The sequence below is a fragment of the Saccopteryx leptura genome, chromosome 3 (genome assembly GCF_036850995.1).
Source record: "Saccopteryx leptura isolate mSacLep1 chromosome 3, mSacLep1_pri_phased_curated, whole genome shotgun sequence".
Classification (NCBI taxonomy): Eukaryota; Metazoa; Chordata; class Mammalia; order Chiroptera; family Emballonuridae; genus Saccopteryx; species Saccopteryx leptura.
In genome coordinates, this window is record NC_089505.1 from 105,128,643 (window position 1) to 105,146,454 (window position 17,812).

The window sequence follows — 17,812 nt, forward strand, 5'->3', positions numbered from 1 at the left end:
ACCTAATAGGTGTGCAAGGGGCTGAGGGTTCTGGAAGGTTCAGAGGCTTGGTGTCCAGAGAGACCTGGGAACAGCCCTCACTCTACCACTTATGACTGTGTGTTCTTGGTCAAATCCTTGATATTTTGTGAGTCTGGGTTTCCTCTATAAAATAGCACCTACTTTGTAGAGCTTTTGTGGGATTTTCAGGTACAATATAAGGAGGTACGTAGGGAATGTTACTTCTTTTCTTTCTCTTTCTTCTCTGTGCCTCAGTTTCCTCAGGTCCTCTCCCAGCTCTGAGATTCACATCGGCTGTGTGGACCGATGCGGCCCACCTCAAATATTCAAAACTGCCAATCACACGGGGTTTCCTAACCCGTCTTCTCTCTGTCGCACTCACAGTGTCTGGGTACTTACTGCACGCTGCCCCTGGCCGAGGAATGGGCTTCATCTTTCCACAAAGAGACAAAGGGAAGATGTGAAGAGGAACTCCAGCTTTTCTAGTTCAAGTCACCTTTCCTCAGCGGGGTGAGCACAGAATGGGGTGCAATGTCCCGCATCCTAGGTACCTTAAAGAAGTTTTTCATCTCAGGCTTTCTGAGTTCCTCTTCTGTGACAACATGCTCAGCCCCCAGGTGCTTCAGTCTGTCGGTCAGCTTCTGGATGTCAGGTCTGAAAACCAAACACAATCCTGGGTCACAGCTGTTTGCTTTCTCCACCAAAGGTCCCTAGGACCCCTCTGCCACAGCTGTGAGAAAGCGGGCTTCTCTGCAGGAAGCAGGATGGGGTTTAAGCCCGGCCTCAAGCAGGGCCTGGCCTGCTGGTTCCATCACACTCCAGCATCGCTTGCCTCAGTCTCCCCACTGGCAGGAGAGCTAGGCTGGGTGGTTTCCCCAGCTCTGGCCAGCTCAGGGATGCTAGAGACCATCTGTGCTCAGGGAGAAGTCATTTCACTTCCTGATTTCTTCTACTGAAACGACAAACTACACTTCCTTTCTGTCCCTTCTCCTTTCAAGGGGCTCTTCAGAGTGTTGTGCAAACACACTCCAGCCCAGGAGTGGCTCTGGGACTCTTTGGCCAAGGCTATGATAATTTTTGTTAATACAACCAAGGAGATAAGGAACTGAAGTGAATATCAATTCTCCTGCTAAGACTGAACTGCCGTAGCCGACACGGCCACTCATGGACAATGAGGCTTAAGGAACCTGGATGATACCAGGGCGAGAGAACAAGTCAGGAGATGAAGTCTGTTACTGACTTGCTGTGTCTCCCTGAGCAAGCTGCTTCTTCTCTCCGAAACTTCAGTTTCCTTATCTGTAAAACAGATCACAAGCCTGCCTCACCTCCTTCAATTGGTATTTAGTGTGCTTTAAATCACCACACAAACGCAAGGGAAAAGGGCCTTGGGTTAGGAGTTCATAGAAAGAATAACACACACTGACCAGGTGGTGGCACAGTGCACACAGTGTCTATCCGGGATGCTGAGGACCCAGGTTTGAAACCCTGAGGTCAACAGCTGGAGTGCAGGGTCATGGACATGATCCCATGATCACTGGTTTGAAGCCCAGAGCCACTGGCTTGAGCCCAGGGTCGCTAGCTTGAACCAGGGGTCACTGACTCGGCTTGAGCACCTGATCAAGGCATGTATGAGAAGCAATCAATGAACAACTAAAGTGACGCAACTATGAGTTGATGCTTCTCATCTCTCTCCCTTGCTGCCTGCCTGCCTGTCTTTCTCACTAAACAAACAAACAAACAAACAACAAACAACCCAAAAAACACAAAAAGATTAACACAGCTTAAAACATTCCCAAATATGAACTTCGGTTTTGAAAACATGGGGTTATCACAAGTCAAGAATTTCAAAAACGCCTAGTATTCAGTAGCGGCTGTTTTCACCTTTCTGACCTCCCTTTATACTTCCAGGATTCACTCTTCCTGTAGCCAAAAGCCACCTGGACTCGATTTCTCATGGCTGCGTCTTGACCAGAGAGGAGGCTTGCTTATGCAAGGACGCCATCTGGTGGACGTGCGGGGTGTGAGGTAGAAAGGCCCAAGTCATGATCTGGGAGTCCACCTCCCCACGCACCTGTCTCGGACCACATTGATGGTTCTCAGACCTAGGGCTGCGGCGATCTGGATGACTGCTTGCCCCACTCCACTGTTGGATGCATTCTGGATGACAGAATCTCCTGTGGAGCCAGGAAGAGACTCAAGTCAAGCCGTGGAGCCCTATAATAGATCCTGTTACATAAGGCAAGAGACTGAGGACGCAGGCTCAAAGGGGACCGGGACCAGGCTGCTGAGCATTCTCAGACCTTGGAGTGTTGTTCACTCTTCTCCCAGTGCCCTCCAAACTTCCATAACATCAACAGTGCCTCCTAAAACTCAGCAACTCAGCGTCTACAGTGGACGTCATTTAGAACCTGTTGTATACATTTTAAAAATGTTTATTTATTTATTTATTTTAGAGAGGAGAGGAGAGGAGAGGAGAGAGAGAGAGAGAGAGAGAGAGAGAGAGAGAGAGAGAGAGAGAGAAGGGGGTGAGGACCAGGAAGCATCAACTCTCATATGTGCCTTGATCAGGTAAGCCCAAGGTTTCGAACCAGCAACCTCAGTGTTCTAGGTTGACATTTTATCCACTGCGCCACCACAGGTCAGGCTAAATCGTTTTATAACCTTCATCATCCTCCAACTTTTATGTCCCCACGTCTCTGTTTAGGTTGCGTATTTGTTTTTTTTTTGTTTTTTTTTACAGAGACAGAGAGAGAGTCAGAGAGGGATAGACAGGGACAGACAGACAGGAACGGAGAGAGATGAGAAGCATCAATTACTAGTTTTTTGTTGCGCATTGCGACACCTTAGTTGTTCATTGATTGCTTTCTCATATGTGCCTTGACCACGGGCCTTCAGCAGACTGAGTAACCCCTTGCTCAAGCCAGCGACCTTGGGTCCAAGCTGGTGAGTGTTGCTCAAACCAGATGAGCCCACATTCAAGCTGGCAACCTCGGGGTCTCGAACCTGAGTCGTTGGCATCCCAGTCCGACACTCTATCCACTGCGCCACCGCCTGGTCAGGCTGTTTAGGTTGTTTTCTTGGTGTACGAAACTGTCCTCTTTCTTTCTCTCTTCATTTTGAAATCCTATTGAAAGCATAGCTCAAGCACAGCTTCCTTCTTAAGGCCGTTCCAGGTTCTTCCCTCTGTGTGCTCCCATAGCACTCTGCAGGCATCTCTTAATACACATGGTTGGCCTCAGACGTGGCTGTATACAAGTCCAATTGTATCAAGAGCTTGCAGCTTCTGTACCGCATAATATATAATTCCGACACCCCTTGATCTTGGTTTCCTTGCTGGCATGGCAGAGATAGACCGGGTGGCTTCCGTGGTCCTACCAGCTTGCAGAGATGCCGCGTGTGCAGGGCAGCCCTTCCACAGGGGCATGAGAGTCGGTGGGTAACCTCCTGTCATTGGAGGTTAATTCTGAGGTGGGTTCTATGAGGGTCATTACAGGGTCCCCCAGCAGGACTGAGCCTTCGCTGTCTCTTCCCAGTCCCTCACTCCTCGCCTCCCCAGTGAACAGTGTGCCACGGTCCTTGTCTCAGACTCTGTTTTCAGGGGAGCCCAGATAAAACACCTGGTTTTGTCATTTCCTTGCTGAGCAATCTCACGCAAATAGCTTGCCTCTCTGGACCTCAGTTTCCTCATTTATAAAAAAGAAGAATAAGAAAAGCAAAGCAGTCACAGCAGTGTGGGGCAGGCCCTCTGCTGCATGTTACACTGCTGTGTTTCAGCTGACTCTTAAAATTCCTAGTCTCCATTTTACAGATTAAAAAATCTGATTGAGCCTGACCGGTGGTGATGCAGTGGGTAGAGCATTGATCTGGGATGCTGAGGTCCCAGGTCTGAAATCCCGAGATTGCCAGCTTGAGCACAGGCTCTCCGGCTTGACTGTGGGATCATCAAAATCAGGGGTCCCCAAACTACGGCGGCCCGCGGGCCACATGCGGCCCCCTGAGGCCATCTATCCGGCCCCCGCCGCACTTCCGGAAGGGGCACCTCTTTCATTGGTGGTCAGTGAGAGGAGCATAGTTCCCATTGAAATACTGGTCAGTTTGTTGATTTAAATTTACTTGTTCTTTATTTTAAATATTGTATTTGTTCCCATTTTGTTTTGTTTTTTTAACTTTAAAATAAGATATGTGTAGTGTGCATAGGGATTTATTAATAGTTTTTTTTTTATAGTCCGGCCCTCCAACGGTCTGAGGGACAGTGAACTGGCCCCCTGTGTAAAAAGTTTGGGGACCCCTGATCAAAATGATCCATGGGCTGGCTTGAGCCCAAAGGTTGCTGGCTTGAGCAAGGGGTCACTGGCTCAGCCTGAGCTACCAGGTCAAGGTATGTATACGAAACAGTCAGTGAACAACTAAAAAGACACAAGTATGAGTCAATACTTCTCATCTCTCTCCTTTTCTTTCTCTCTCTTATAAAAACAAAATCAAAACAAACAAACAAAAACACCCAATTAAAGAAAACAACAAAATAAACAAAAAACCCCTGAGGATTTGAGCTCCCACAGTCAGGTGAAGCTGGAGTTCAGACCTAGGTTGCTAGCCTGGAACTTGTGCTCCTAACCAATGATACCAACCTCGCTGCACTGCTTTGACGATTTAACACATTCAGCGTGGTAACATTTGTAAAGGCACTTATGTGAACTGGTAAGTGCTATATGAATGCTGAGTGGAATGACTAAGTTCAGCATTTTACTGCAAACACAGGGACTGTGTTTATCTTGTCTGGCTTTGTTATCCCCAGAGCTTAGCACAGCCCTATACGTTTTTGCTGAATGACAGAACTGTACCCCAAGCTCTAGGAATGTGATCCCTTAGCGGTTTTCCAGAGTGTATTCCTCATGAGGTTTCAGCATGTTTTCTAGGAACCAAGCTAACATCTTTCTAAGCAGAAGCAACAGCAACACACTCCCCTAGGCTAGGGGCTCGTCTTCCTCTCCCGTAAGTTCCCATGGCCTCAGGGTCAGGATGTGGGTCACACCCCAGATGGGAGATCTTGCCCTTCCCTCCCGCCTGCAGGTTCCTACCTGGCCGCAGCTGCTCAAAGTCCACCAACATCCTGTAGGCCGTGCAGGGATTGACACTCAGGGTGGCAGCACTCTGAAGGGGGATGTCACTTGGAACTGCGACCAGTGTTTCCTCGCTGAACACAGCTTCAGTCCGCCAGGTTCCTGAGTCAAGGGATGAGTTCAGGGCAGTGAGGAAACCCCTCTCCACACTCAACCCTGGCCTACCCTCCTCAATAAGTGGGCAATTAGGACAGCAGACTTCAAGTAATGCTTAGAGAATGAAGAAAATCTTGAAGTCCTTTTGAATGACTGAGTTCTCATGATAATTAAGTAAGGTGTAGATTTGATTATTCCTACATTAGTTACCATTAGATTTAGCTAGTGTCACTGTAAAGCCAGCAGCCATGGCCAGGGCCACTATCACAGCAGCCACCTGGCCTATGCAGGTTCGCATTGGATTCGGACAGTCGGTAAAGAAACAACGGAGCCACAAACTGGTGGGCCATAGTCTTTAATCCTAGCTTGCACCCGGCGGGCAAGTAAAAACACACACTGGGCTCCAAAACCCACTCACATTCAGTGCTCACAAAGCCACTGACTTATCCGAGTTTCCTAGAATCAAAGGTTTCTAGCTCACCAGCCTTATTCACCTCTGTTCCCCATCTCCTTCCTTCTCCAGCGTCAAACTGCACAAACTGGCCTTTCACTCAATACTCTGCCATCTTGGCTGCTTCTCCGAGCCACATGGCCTCTTTCTGCTCTCTGCTCTGCTCCCTCTGCTCTCCCATGCTAATCATCCCAGGAACCAAGAGGGCAAACTCTCGTTCTGCCCCCATTTTATATTGTAGCTTCACAATCTCTAATCCAATATACAAAATAGGGAAGTCTCTAATACAAAGCCACTTCTCTGAGGCATGATTGGATTGTACCACCCCACATCAAAAAGGGTGGGGAAGGCTTAATCCCAAAACCAAGCTCCAGGCTACAAGGATTCTCAACACACATTAATATCACCTGGGCGACGGCCTCATGTGGGCAGCGTCACCTTTAACAAAGTGAGCATAATATATTTTATCTGCCCAACAGTCACCCAGCTGGTGGCTAACGTTCTCAAACTACTAGACTCTGAGGGTAGGAAATAACATCATTACTAGGAAGGTGAAAAGCTGAGAAAGCTCCCCCTTTTCCTACTGGGTCCTCACTCTTCTCACCTAGGGCAGGTTGACTTGGGGTAAGCTTTTGGAAAAAGTGTGAAAATAGAAGTTGAAGGCCTAGGTTTGGGACCTGGTTTTGTTAGTCTGCTAGTTTGAGCAAATCTCTAAGTCACTTGAATTGGTTACTCTAATGCAGGGGTCCCCAAACTACAACCTGCGGGCCGCATGCGGCCCCCTGATGTCATTTATCCGGCCCCCGCAGCACTTCTGGAAGGGGCACCTCTTTCACTGGTGGTCAGTGAGAGGAGCACTGTATGTGGCGGCACCGCAAAGTGCGGCATCGCTCACGTACAGTACTACTTCTGGTGACGCGGGATGCACGCGTCATATCACTTGTTACGGCTAGCAGTGACAAATATGGAACCGGACATTGACCATCTCATTAGCAAAAAGCAGGCCCATAGTTCCCATTGAAATACTGGTCAGTTTGTTGATTTAAATTTACTTGTTCTTTATTTTATTTTATTTTATTATTATTATTATTTATTTTTTTTTTTTGTATTTTTCTGAAGCTGGAAACGGGGAGAGACAGTCAGACTCCCGCATGCGCCCGACTGGGATCCACCCGGCACGCCCACCAGGGGCGACGCTCTGCCCACCAGGGGGCGATGCTCTGCCCCTCCGGGGGTGTCGCTCTGCCACGACCAGAGCCACTCTAGCGCCTGGGGCAGAGGCCAAGGAGCCATCCCCAGTGTCCGGGCCATCTTTGCTCCAATGGAGCCTTGGCTGCGGGAGGGGAAGAGAGAGACAGAGAGGAAGGAGGGGGGTGTGTGGAGAAGCAAATGGGCGCTTCTCCTATGTGCCCTGGCCGGGAATCGAACCCGGGTCCCCCGCATGCCAGGCCGACGCTCTACCGCTGAGCCAACCGGCCAGGGCCTGTTCTTTATTTTAAATATTGTATTTGTTCCCATTTTGTTTTTTTTACTTTAAAATAAGATATGTGCAGTGTGCATAGGGATTTGTTCATAGTTTTTTTTTTATAATCCGGCCCTCCAACGGTTTGAGGGGCAGTGAACTGGCCCCCTGTGTAAAAAGTTTGGGGACCCCTGCTCTAATATATAAATGATGTCAGCAAGAAGAGCCTGATGCTTCCTCTGAGAGCTGTTGCACAAATCAAACGAGATAAGGATAATGGAAAAACCCTGTAAGCTGGAAAGAAATGATTATGAACTCCCAGCTCACATCCTAGTTCCAGACAAAAGAATCATAGAATCAGGACTGAGAAGAGGATAGAGTTTAACCTCCTCATTCAACAGGGCAGGAAACTGAGGAAGTGTCATGCCCAGAGTCAACTGGTTCATCTGGGCTGCCCCCTCCCATAGAGACCCTCCCCCCACCTGCTCCGAGCCAGGCACCTGGAACAACACAGATGCATCCTTACTTTCAAGGAGCTTCCGTTCTAGTGGAGTGAGGAGCAAACAAGCAAATGCAATAATTATAAATTACAAATTATAGAGAGACAGAGTAACAGTGGAGAGAATTACTTTAGATGGGAGTCAGAGACGGCTCCTCTGAGGAGGTGACAGGCTAAGAGCTAAAGGACAGAGATGTTAGCCACTCAAGAACATCCCAGGCAGAGGAGAAAGCGTTTGCAGAGACTCTGAGGCAGGACAGATACAAGAACAGGACTGGAGGACAGAGTGATGGGAAGGGCAGTTAAGATGTGGTTAAGCCTGGCCTGAGGTGGCGCAGTGACTAAAGCATTGACCTGGAACACTGAGGTCGCCAGTTTGAAACCCTGGGCTTGCCTGGTCAAGGCACAAATGGGAGTTGATGCTTCCTGTTCCTCCCCCTTCTTTCTTTCTCTCTCTCTCTCTCTTTCTCATTCTCCTGTCTCTCTAAAAATGAATAAATAAAAATCTATAAAAAAATTTTTAAAGAAGATGTGGTTAAGGGGTCATGGGCTAAATGAGTGTTTTATAGAATTTCATGATCTGGACCCATAGGAACCATGAATTATGTTGTAACTCAGTATACAAATATATCTGTATGTATGTATGTATGTATGTATCTGTCTATCTATCTATCTATCTACATATATTTCAGAAGCCAAATTTGTTCATGGAACAATATTTACCTTGCTGTCTTATTCTTTATGCTATCCTGCTTGATTTAAGTAAAAAAAAAACCTGTTTGCAGCTTACTTGATTGATTTTGCTAATGGATCACAACTTGCAGTCTGGAAAGCATAGGGCTCAGGACCATGGCATGGAGAGTGAATTTTATTTTAGTGAATGGGTAGTTTCTAATGCGCTTTAAGAGAATGCTGAGGCCATGGGATTTATGCTTTAAGATCACGTGTTGCTGTGAGGAAAAGACAGTTGGGTGGCGAGAGGCAGCGTGGAAAGGGTGGAAAGGGGGGCTTTTCTAGGGGTTTAAATGTGAGATGAAGGTTACCCAGACCAAGACGTCAGCGGTGAGGATGAAGAAAAGTAGATGGGCTTGAATTACCCGTTGAAGATCGAGTCAACAGGGGTTGATAAGCATTGGGTGAGGGGTGCAGGTGGGGATGCAGGTGCTCACCTGTGCAGGTGGGATCCTGTTTAAGCAGAGGGGAAGAGGATAGACCTTAGAGTCAGACAGATGCAGATGCAAGCTCTGGCTCTGCCATGTCCTTGCTACGTCACCTTAGGGAAACTCTTTGTAGCCTTGCTGGCCCTGTGTCTAGTGGCTGTGCTGTCTCCGGGCCTGTGGCCTACACTTTCAGAGCTCTCAGGTGTGTGCATTCAGTATCTGGTTGCTGGGCTCTAACAGTATCCTGGTACCACATGTCCCAGGTATGGGGAGGAGAGGGCAGCCTAGGCGCCTGTGCTGCAGGAGGGGAAAAACCATGTGGGCTTTAGAGGTACTGGGGACAGGACGCAGGAACACTATTAGAGGTTGTGTGAGTCCCAGAGGAGATCTGCAGCTGAGAAAATAAGAGGCTGAAAAACTGAAGGATTCCATTGGAATCCAGGAGGTGCCTTGGCTTCTGTGGGCTTCACAGCCTGGTTTGCAGCTCTTCGTCGTCTTCTTCATAATCACCGGCCCTTCATCTTAGCCAACACCGACTGTACGCTACTCTGTGTCAAACGCTCAGGGTATGGCTTTTATGCAGGAAATCAAGGGTGTCTTCTAATTTTCCTTAATGGCAAGACAATGGAAATTCAGCCCTTGATGTAGATTTCTGGGGCTTGGCTTTCCCTAACCTCCTTCTTAAGAAGACCTGGGTAAATGGGGACAGTGCCCATGGTCAGCCCAAGGCTTTCAGGGATTTAAAGGAGAAACCCCCGAGGCTTAGAAGCTGGAGAGACCTGCTTAAAAATCCAGCTCTGCCACCCACTTAGTCGAGCGATTTCAATTTCTTACTTCGCATTTTTTGGGGTTTCACTTTTCCTGACCTATGTAATGCAGAGAATAACACGTTGTAGTGTGGCTATTAAATGCGATGGCATTTGTACAGACTATCACTGAACCTGGTCTGTAGAAGGTGTAACATCCGTTGGTTCCCTTTACTGGTCCTTAGTTCCATGCCCTAGCTCTGAGGACAGCCACTCCTCATGCATGTGCGACTGACCCTTAACCATCTAATGCAGGGTCAGCAAACTATGGCCCATGGGCCAAATCTGGCTCATCACCTGTTTTTGTAAATATACTTTAATTGGATCACAACCACGCTTACTTTTTTGTATTGTTTATGGCTACTTAAAATGGCAGAGTTAAGTAGAGGTGGTATGGTTTGCAAAGCCCAAACTATTTACTAACTGGCCATTTAAGAAAAAAGTTTGCCAATCCCTGATCTTTTCTTCCCCTGAAGAAATTTCTTCTAATGCATACAGAAATTTAGTGTTTGCAAAGATCCGTTGAGTTGCATAAGACAGCTGAGATGTACAAGGCAATGACTATTAGCTGCACTCTAGAGATGAGGAAATGGATGCTCAGAGGAGTTGGGACTTAAGGTCATGCAGGGAGGTGGCAGAAAAACCTGCACCTGGTTCACAGGCCAGCGCTCTTCCCCTGCCCCATGCTGCCTCAGCAGGGTTTTCAGTATTTCCAATGAGAGTCAGTTCACACCTTCTCTGGCCCAGGCTCCCTTGGGACTAGCTGGGTTGCACATGGGAAAAAGCTGGCCAAGGCCACAGCAATGGCTGGGCAGCTCAGTACCATGAAAAAATGACCAAGATTTGTCCAGTTGAGGACTTAACTGCTTACCGAGTGCCACTATTACTAACCTGCAGTCTTCACTGGAAGAAAGACCAAGTCTGTTCACTGCTGTATGCTAGAGCCCAGCATGCTACAGATGTTCACAAATGCTTACTGAATAAACGGAGTTAATTATAGTCCTGATAATCACAAAATCCTCATCCGCTCTGACTGGCACCTGGTTTATAAGACTCACTGTGTCTCCAGAGAGAAATCCCTGTTCTGGCCACCAGCACCACCACACCCAGGCAATTACCCACACACCTGGCAAACGTCCTTCATTCTTCTCTCCAAATCTAATAACCAAGTCCTGTTACTTTAGCTTTTAAATCCACCACCTTCTCCCGTCCCATGGAACTGTCTTGTTCAGACACTCCTCATCTGAGGCCAGAACTGTTCAGCCACCTCCCAACTGGCTTCCTGCCTCCATGTGGCCTCTGCCCTTCCTGAGCATTCTCTTCAAGGCACAAATCTGATCAAGGCATTCCTCTTCTTAACTCTTCATCTGGGCCCCTCTGACTGTGGATGTGAGCGCTCCATGACTAGGCCCCAGCTTACCTCTCCCACTTCATCTTGTTTCTCCACCATCCCTCTCCTGACCCAGCCGAACTGAGCTCCCTGCAGTCCTGACAGCGCCGGGCCTTCACCCATCACCAGACCTTAGCATGGGTTGCACTCCCTGCCTGGGGAGCCCCTTCTCACCCAGCCCCCTGGCTTGACTTCTGTTCAGTCCTCCAGACCGAGTTCAAGCATTGCTTTTCAAGCACCTCTCCTAAAGCTTCCCACGATAGGGGACTCTTACCTTTGTGTCCATCCTGTGATCCTAGCACTTAATATACTGCATTGTTTTGAGTGTTGTTTTTCTGTTCCTAGCCAAGAGCACTTGGCGGGCAAAGACTGTCTGACCCACCAGGTATGCTCTTCACCTGGCACGGGGCTGGCCCGTCAGTATCCAGTGAATCCTTGCAGCTCGCCATTCGCTCTCACAGCGAGGCGCTTTCACTGCCAGGCGGCTATAGGAGCCAGGGCAGCCATTCTTGGCAGTCTTCCTGGTCTCAGAGAAGTTCTGTTACTATTGTTTTCCTGCAAGGTATCTTTTTTTCTTTCTAGAACTACTCCTTCCTAACTCTGGGGCTGTCAACCACAAGGCCCCACCCTCTATACCACACAGGTGGGCAAGAGACTCAACTAAGCGATTGCAGTGGCCCAATCCCATTGCCCTGGTGATGGGTTCGGAGTGGGTCAGAGCCTTTCTGGAGGATGGATATGGTTGTGCCGAATGGGTTGTGGAAGATGTACTAATTAGTTTGTTTTCAGGATGACGAAACCTCAGACTGCTGGTGGCCCTCTATGAAAGGTGTATAGCAGAGGTAGAATCTTAGCTCCACCACTTACTGGCTTGATGACCCTGGGCAAGTTGCTTAATCCTTTACATTTACTATTTGTCTTATTTGCAAAATGGGAATAACACTATCTGCCTCATGTGGGCATAATGCAGTTAATAGACATAAAGCGCTTAGAACAGTGCCTGGTGCAAAGGGTGTGGCCAAGAAGGATTTGTTGCTGTTACCACATCACTGTGAGGGAGACCCCGTCTGAGAACTAATGAGAACAAGAGAAAGACCGAGCTCTGGCAGCATCAGGTTTCCAGGGTCCAGCTCGGCCAGAAGCTTTCTATCTCTTACACTTCCCAGTTCCACAAACCAATTAACTTTTTTTTTTTTTTGTAAAGCAAGTTTGAGTTGATTCTCTATAAGTTATAACCCATAGACTCCTAACACTGGGGTGTAGCAGGAAAATTAGAGAAGACAAGAGTCTGGTGAGCTCCCTTTCAGTTTGCTGTTGAAGTTTGGGCAATGGCTTCAAGTGTCAGTTCCTCATCCATCCAATGGGATGAATGTCCTGCCTCCCTCTCGTGGCTGCTATCAGGATCCAATTGCATGTTTGTGCCTCAAAAATCATCAAGTGGCCTGACCTGTGGTGGCGCGGTGGATAAAAGCGTCAACCTGGAAATGCTGAGGTCGCCGGTTCGAAACCCTGGGCTTGCCTGGTCAAGGCACATAGGGGAGTTGATGCTTCCAGCTCCTCCCCCCTTCTCTCTGTCTGTCTCTCCCCCTCTGTCTCTCTCTCTCCTCTCTAAAAATGAATAAATAAAATAAAATAAATAAAAAAAGATTCTTGTTAAAAAACCATCAAGTGTTGCCTGAGCCTGACCAGGCGGTGGCGTAGTGGATAGAGCGTCAGACTGGGATGCAGAGGACCCGGGTTTGAGACCCCGAGGTCGCCAGCTTGAGTGCGGGCTCATCTGGTTTGAGGAAAAGTCCACCAGCTTGAACCCAAGGTCGCTGGCTCAAGCAAGGGGTTACTCAGTCTGCTGAAGGCCCGCAGTCAAGGCACATATGAGAAAGCAATCAATGAACAACTAAGGTGTTGCAATGTGCAATGAAAAACTAATGATTGATGCTTCTCATCTCTCTCCATTCCTGTCTATCCCTCTCTCTGACTCACTCTCTGTCTCTGTTAAAAAAAAAAAAAAAAAAAAAAGTGTTGCCTGACCAGGTGGTGGAGCAGTGTGGATAGAGCGTCAGACTGGGACGCGGAGGACTCAGGTTCGAGACCCCGAGGTCGCCAGCTTGAGCGCGGGCTCATCTGGTTTGAGCAAAGGCTCACCAGCTTGAGCAAGGGGTCGCTCGCTCTGCTGTAGCCCCCCCCCCCCATCAAGGCACATATGAGAAAGCAATCAACGAGAACCTAAGGTGCTGCAACGAAAAATTGATGCTTCTCATCTCTCTCCCTTCCTGTCTGTCTGTCCCTATCTGTCCCTCTCTCTGTCTCTGTGTCACAAAAACAAACAACCAACAAAAAAACCCCATCAAGTGTTAAATAACTCAGCAATGACTCCTTACTATACGGCCTCAGTACCTTTGCTACCTGCCTTCTCACTGTGCTACTACCCTCTCCCACGTGCATATCCTCTGCCAAGGCTACCCTGCATCTCCCACCATTTCCCAAACTCCTCTTTGTGCTTTGCTACTTGTTTCCTTCAAATGTGATTTTTGACTCATCTCCATCTAACAAAACTCATCCATCAAAGGTCTGTTCCAGTGAGCCTCCTCCAGGAAGCCCCGATCCTTCCCGAAGACTGTCTCTCCCTCTCTCGCGCACAGGCACACAGCGCAGCCGGAAGTGCCTTCTGCTACCTGTGACCTTGTAACACTCCCTTTATGGAGGTTATTGGTTTGAGGAGTTCTTCAATTAGATCTTCACCTCCTGGAGGGCAGGAGCTGTCTTGTTTGTATCTTCATTGTACCTAACAACTGGGACTTAGAGATGTAGGGATTCAAGGAATCACAGCTCCAATCAGCTCGGGCCCACGGAGATGAGAGAGGAGGTACTTCAACTCCTGAGCAGGGACAGAATTTCTGCTCACCTTGGTCAGCTTCTACTCCTCCTGAAGGTAGGTATATATGGACTTAGAAATAAACCCTGCATTGCTTAGTAATGCTGAGCCAATGAGCAAACCTCTGTAGTGTGGGTGAAATACGATCTGGAACAATGAAAGGCTGCAGATACCTGGGGAAACTCACCCAAACCAGCATCTGCTGGAATCACCCAGTCTCCTGGCTTCATGCTAGTCACATTGCTGCCCACTGCTACCACGCGTCCAACGCCTTCGTTGCCCCCGACGGCAGGTAGCTTGGGGAGGAGGCCGTAATTTCCTAAGGAGAAGAGCACAGAGGGCCTTCCAAAAAGGCTTGGGCAGTGGAAGCATGGACTCTGGAGTCAGACCTAAGCCTGATCTGGGTTCTGCCTTTGACTGTTCGGCCTGACAGTTGTTGCTAATCAACTTTTCCGAGCCTTAGCTTCTTTATGTGTAAAGGGGGATGATACTCTTCTGCATTCATGGTTATTAGGATTAGATAAGATGAATGGGCCCTGGCCGGTTGGCTCAGCGGTAGAGCGTCGGCCTGGCGTGCGGGGGACCTGGGTTCGATTCCCAGCCAGGGCACATAGGAGAAGCGCCCATTTGCTTCTCCACCCCCCCTCCTTCCTCTCTGTCTCTCTCTTCCCCTCCTGCAGCCAAGGCTCCATTGGAGCAAAGATGGCCCGGGCGCTGGGGATGGCTCCTTGGCCTCTGCCCCAGGCGCTAGAGTGGCTCTGGTCGCGTAAGAGCGACGCCCCAGAGGGGCAGAGCATCGCCCCCTGGTGGGCAGAGCGTTGCCCCTGGTGGGCGTGCCGGGTGGATCCCGGTCGGGCGCATGCGGGAGTCTGTCTCTCCCAGTTTCCAGCTTCAGAAAAATACAAAAAAAAAAAAAAAAAAAGATGAATGTAGGAATGTAGGAATCTTCCTAACTCTCTAAAAGCCTCATACTCCAGGGAGGGGAGGCCAGAGAGGCTCTCACGGTCTCCAGATGTGTCTGGAGAACAGCTGCTGCTAATCACAGGAATTTCACACCCACACCTGAGGAGGAATGGAAACGAGGTGGCAGCTAAGCGAAAAAAGCCAATTAACACAAGCCACGGAAACCAAGGTTACCTTGGATCATATTTATGTCAGATGGATTGATAGGGGCCGCCAGCATCTTCACATGGATGTCTGATCCGCTGACAGCAGCCAGCTCCAGGTCCTTCAGTCTAAGCACAAAGCCAGAGAGAGATGTTAATGTCACCCAGGCTAGACGGGGCATCTTTTGCTCAAATCATCTCCCCAGAGTAGGCAGGCAGCAACATGTTTTGAGCTGCCACTGTGTGCCCAGGAATTTGGGTTCTGTTAGTAAAGCGGAAGGTGCTGAGTAGAATTCGCATGAGATGCAGGCTTAAATCTGTTATTAACTGCAAGGGGACAATCCCTAATGACCTCTCAACCTCACTGCTCACTCTAAGACAGAATATGTAGTTTAAAATTCTGCTGGCCTGGCTTAGCCTTGTGTTTCTCAAAACTTGCTTATCAGTCAGCTGGTGTGCTTTCTCTCTAATATAGGTTCTCAGGCCCCAGCTCGGACCTGCTGAACTAGCATCTCCAGATAAGGGTGCTCCCGTAGTTCTTACGAACATGCGTCACTGGGAAATTCTGGGACGGCTCATTTGTTCTCCACCTTTTCCCTCATAATACATACAGGGGAGAGGAGACATTTCCCTTAGTTACGGAAGGGGGTGAGGGAAGTAGAGTCAGCAAGAACTCCCCAGGTGACTGTGGTTCACCCCTTGCAGTGATGTTCCTTCAAGATGAGAGTCCTGGTCTATCTGAAAGGATGCTGGACAGACGCTGAGCATCTGAGGTGTGAAGCCCTACAATATGATGGCCATGTCACCCTGGTTAAGTTTCTTTCCTGCTTGAGGCCTTTGTTTCTCCATTTGTAAAACGGGATGGTGGCGGCGGCTTGCACTCCATCACTTTCAAGAGCATCTCCCATTTCAAGTCCACGTGATAACTCCTGCTGATCGCAGTGGGCCCTGGACACCACTGGAACTTTGGTTAGTGGGTAAAACCTGCCAAAGGGCTTTAGGGAAAGGCCTGGTGACAATGTCCTTGTGTTTTGTTTTATAAAAAAGCAGACCTTCCAACCAGAAAGCACTGATCAGTATACTGGACTGGTGTGTCCTTGTGACTTTTTATTACCAGACTTCTTTTCTTTCTCAACGCTCCTCATACTCCATGTCTGCAATGCTTTCTCTGCCCGAATGTACTTGTTAAGCCATAATTCTCTTCATTTTTACTTACTAAAGGTACATGTAACTGCCAACCAGAGGCTCTTAGCATCAGTGACATCGCCACACTAAACTGATGTAACTCTACCCACTTCCCACAGAAATTAGACCTTTTAATTTTATCTGAAGCTCCATCTTGCAGTAAAAGTGTGATTTTCAAGAAATGTCTTGTATTAATAGTAATAGTGCTGCCAGGTGTTTATTACACATGAAGCCCTGTGCTGAGGGCTTTAAATACATGACCTGATTTAGCATGTACGGAGATGATGAAACTTGTGCAGGGTAAGATAACTGGTCAGCGGCAAGGCTGCTCTGCCCTCAGAGTCCTTCCTCTTATCTACCTTCCTCTGTACCAGCATCCTGAAATCAGTCCGGGAACCCCCCAACTGCCATCTGGGGACCCCAATCTGGGAATCCCCGTGCCAGATTATGACCACAGTAAGGGAGGCCAGGCTTCAGCATGATTGCGAAACAGGTATAAAAACCCGAAATACAAATAATTTCTACAGAAAGTGGTTAACAAGGGAGAAGTTGATGACCAGGGCAGAAAGAATAAATAAAGGGATTTTTTCCCTTTTTAGGTAAATATTAAGGAATGCATGCATGTATATATAGCCGGAGCAGGGGGGTCCTTGTAGTAACAACAGCAACAACAACAACAGCTACTGTTCAAGCGCTTGCCAGTGAGTCACTCTGCTAAGTGCTTTCCATGCCAGCTGTCTACTATTATTGATTTTACACCTGAGGGACAAAGGCACAAAAGAGGTAAAAAACTCACTCAAGGCCAGCAAAAGTACTAAGTGGGAGATCTGATGTGAACCTGGTAGTCCGATGCTAGAGAAGCCAGGTGGTTAGTGGCTTGCCCCAGACCAAGCAGAGGGCAGTGAAGCGAGCACCAGCCAAGAGCGGGGTGCACCAGCCAGGAGTGGGTGCACCAGCCAGGAGCGGGTGCACCAGCCAGGAGCAGGGTGCACCAGCCAGGAGTGGTGTGCAGGCCTGATCCTTGCTGGGCTCCCCAGCCTCCCCAGCAGGCTAAGCGGGGAGGCATCCACCAGACAGTGACGCTTCTCTGTGAATGCATGTATAAGTCTACATTGCCAAGAAAACCCCTGCCCAGAGCACATGAACTGTGGACCAGCGGCCCCTTTGTATTATCTGTACTGCTTCTCTCTTGTGTTTTGACAGATAATCAGTTTTTCTGTAAGGTGACAAAGTCCAGGTCCTCAAGCTACTTAAAAGACAGTTCCCCCCCCTGCATTTTCTATATGTCTTGCCTTAGCCCAGACTTTCTTTTCTACAACTTCTCCATGAAATGAAAAATCCAGTTCACCCTTTAAGATCCAACTCAAATTTTACTTCCCCTAAGGTATCTTTTGACCCTCTTCCTGGCTCTGAAAAAAAATCTTGTGCTCCCTCTGGAGTGCTCCCATTACACAGTGATCATACCGTAACAATCCTACTCAAGTTCATTGCTTTTGAGTTTATAAAGTCTTTTCATACAACTTTTTTTCAATTGATCACAAGGCATAAGTTCACATCCCTTTTCCAAAACTCCTGAGGTGAGAAGTATATACTTCAGAGTTCCAAACCATTTATACACCACGTGGGGGCTGGGGCAGCATTCTAGGATCAGACACATTGTTTTCC

At 48.4% G+C, this 17,812-nt stretch overlaps 1 protein-coding gene across 3 annotated transcripts in view; it reads right to left on the minus strand.

Moving 5' to 3' along the window:
* MECR (mitochondrial trans-2-enoyl-CoA reductase) overlaps nt 1-17,812 on the minus strand; it is a 33,255-nt gene that overhangs the window by 6,154 nt on the left and 9,289 nt on the right. For 2 of the 3 annotated variants that reach the window (XM_066375623.1, XM_066375624.1), the window contains exons 2-6: nt 14,994-15,091; nt 14,044-14,175; nt 5,079-5,222; nt 2,072-2,174; nt 552-654 (exon numbers count right to left, since the gene is read on the minus strand). In XM_066375623.1, coding sequence (XP_066231720.1) covers nt 552-654; nt 2,072-2,174; nt 5,079-5,222; nt 14,044-14,175; nt 14,994-15,091 — 580 coding nt within the window. The remainder of the gene's footprint in view (nt 1-551; nt 655-2,071; nt 2,175-5,078; nt 5,223-14,043; nt 14,176-14,993; nt 15,092-17,812) is intronic. The other variant, XM_066375625.1, reaches the window with a different exon arrangement.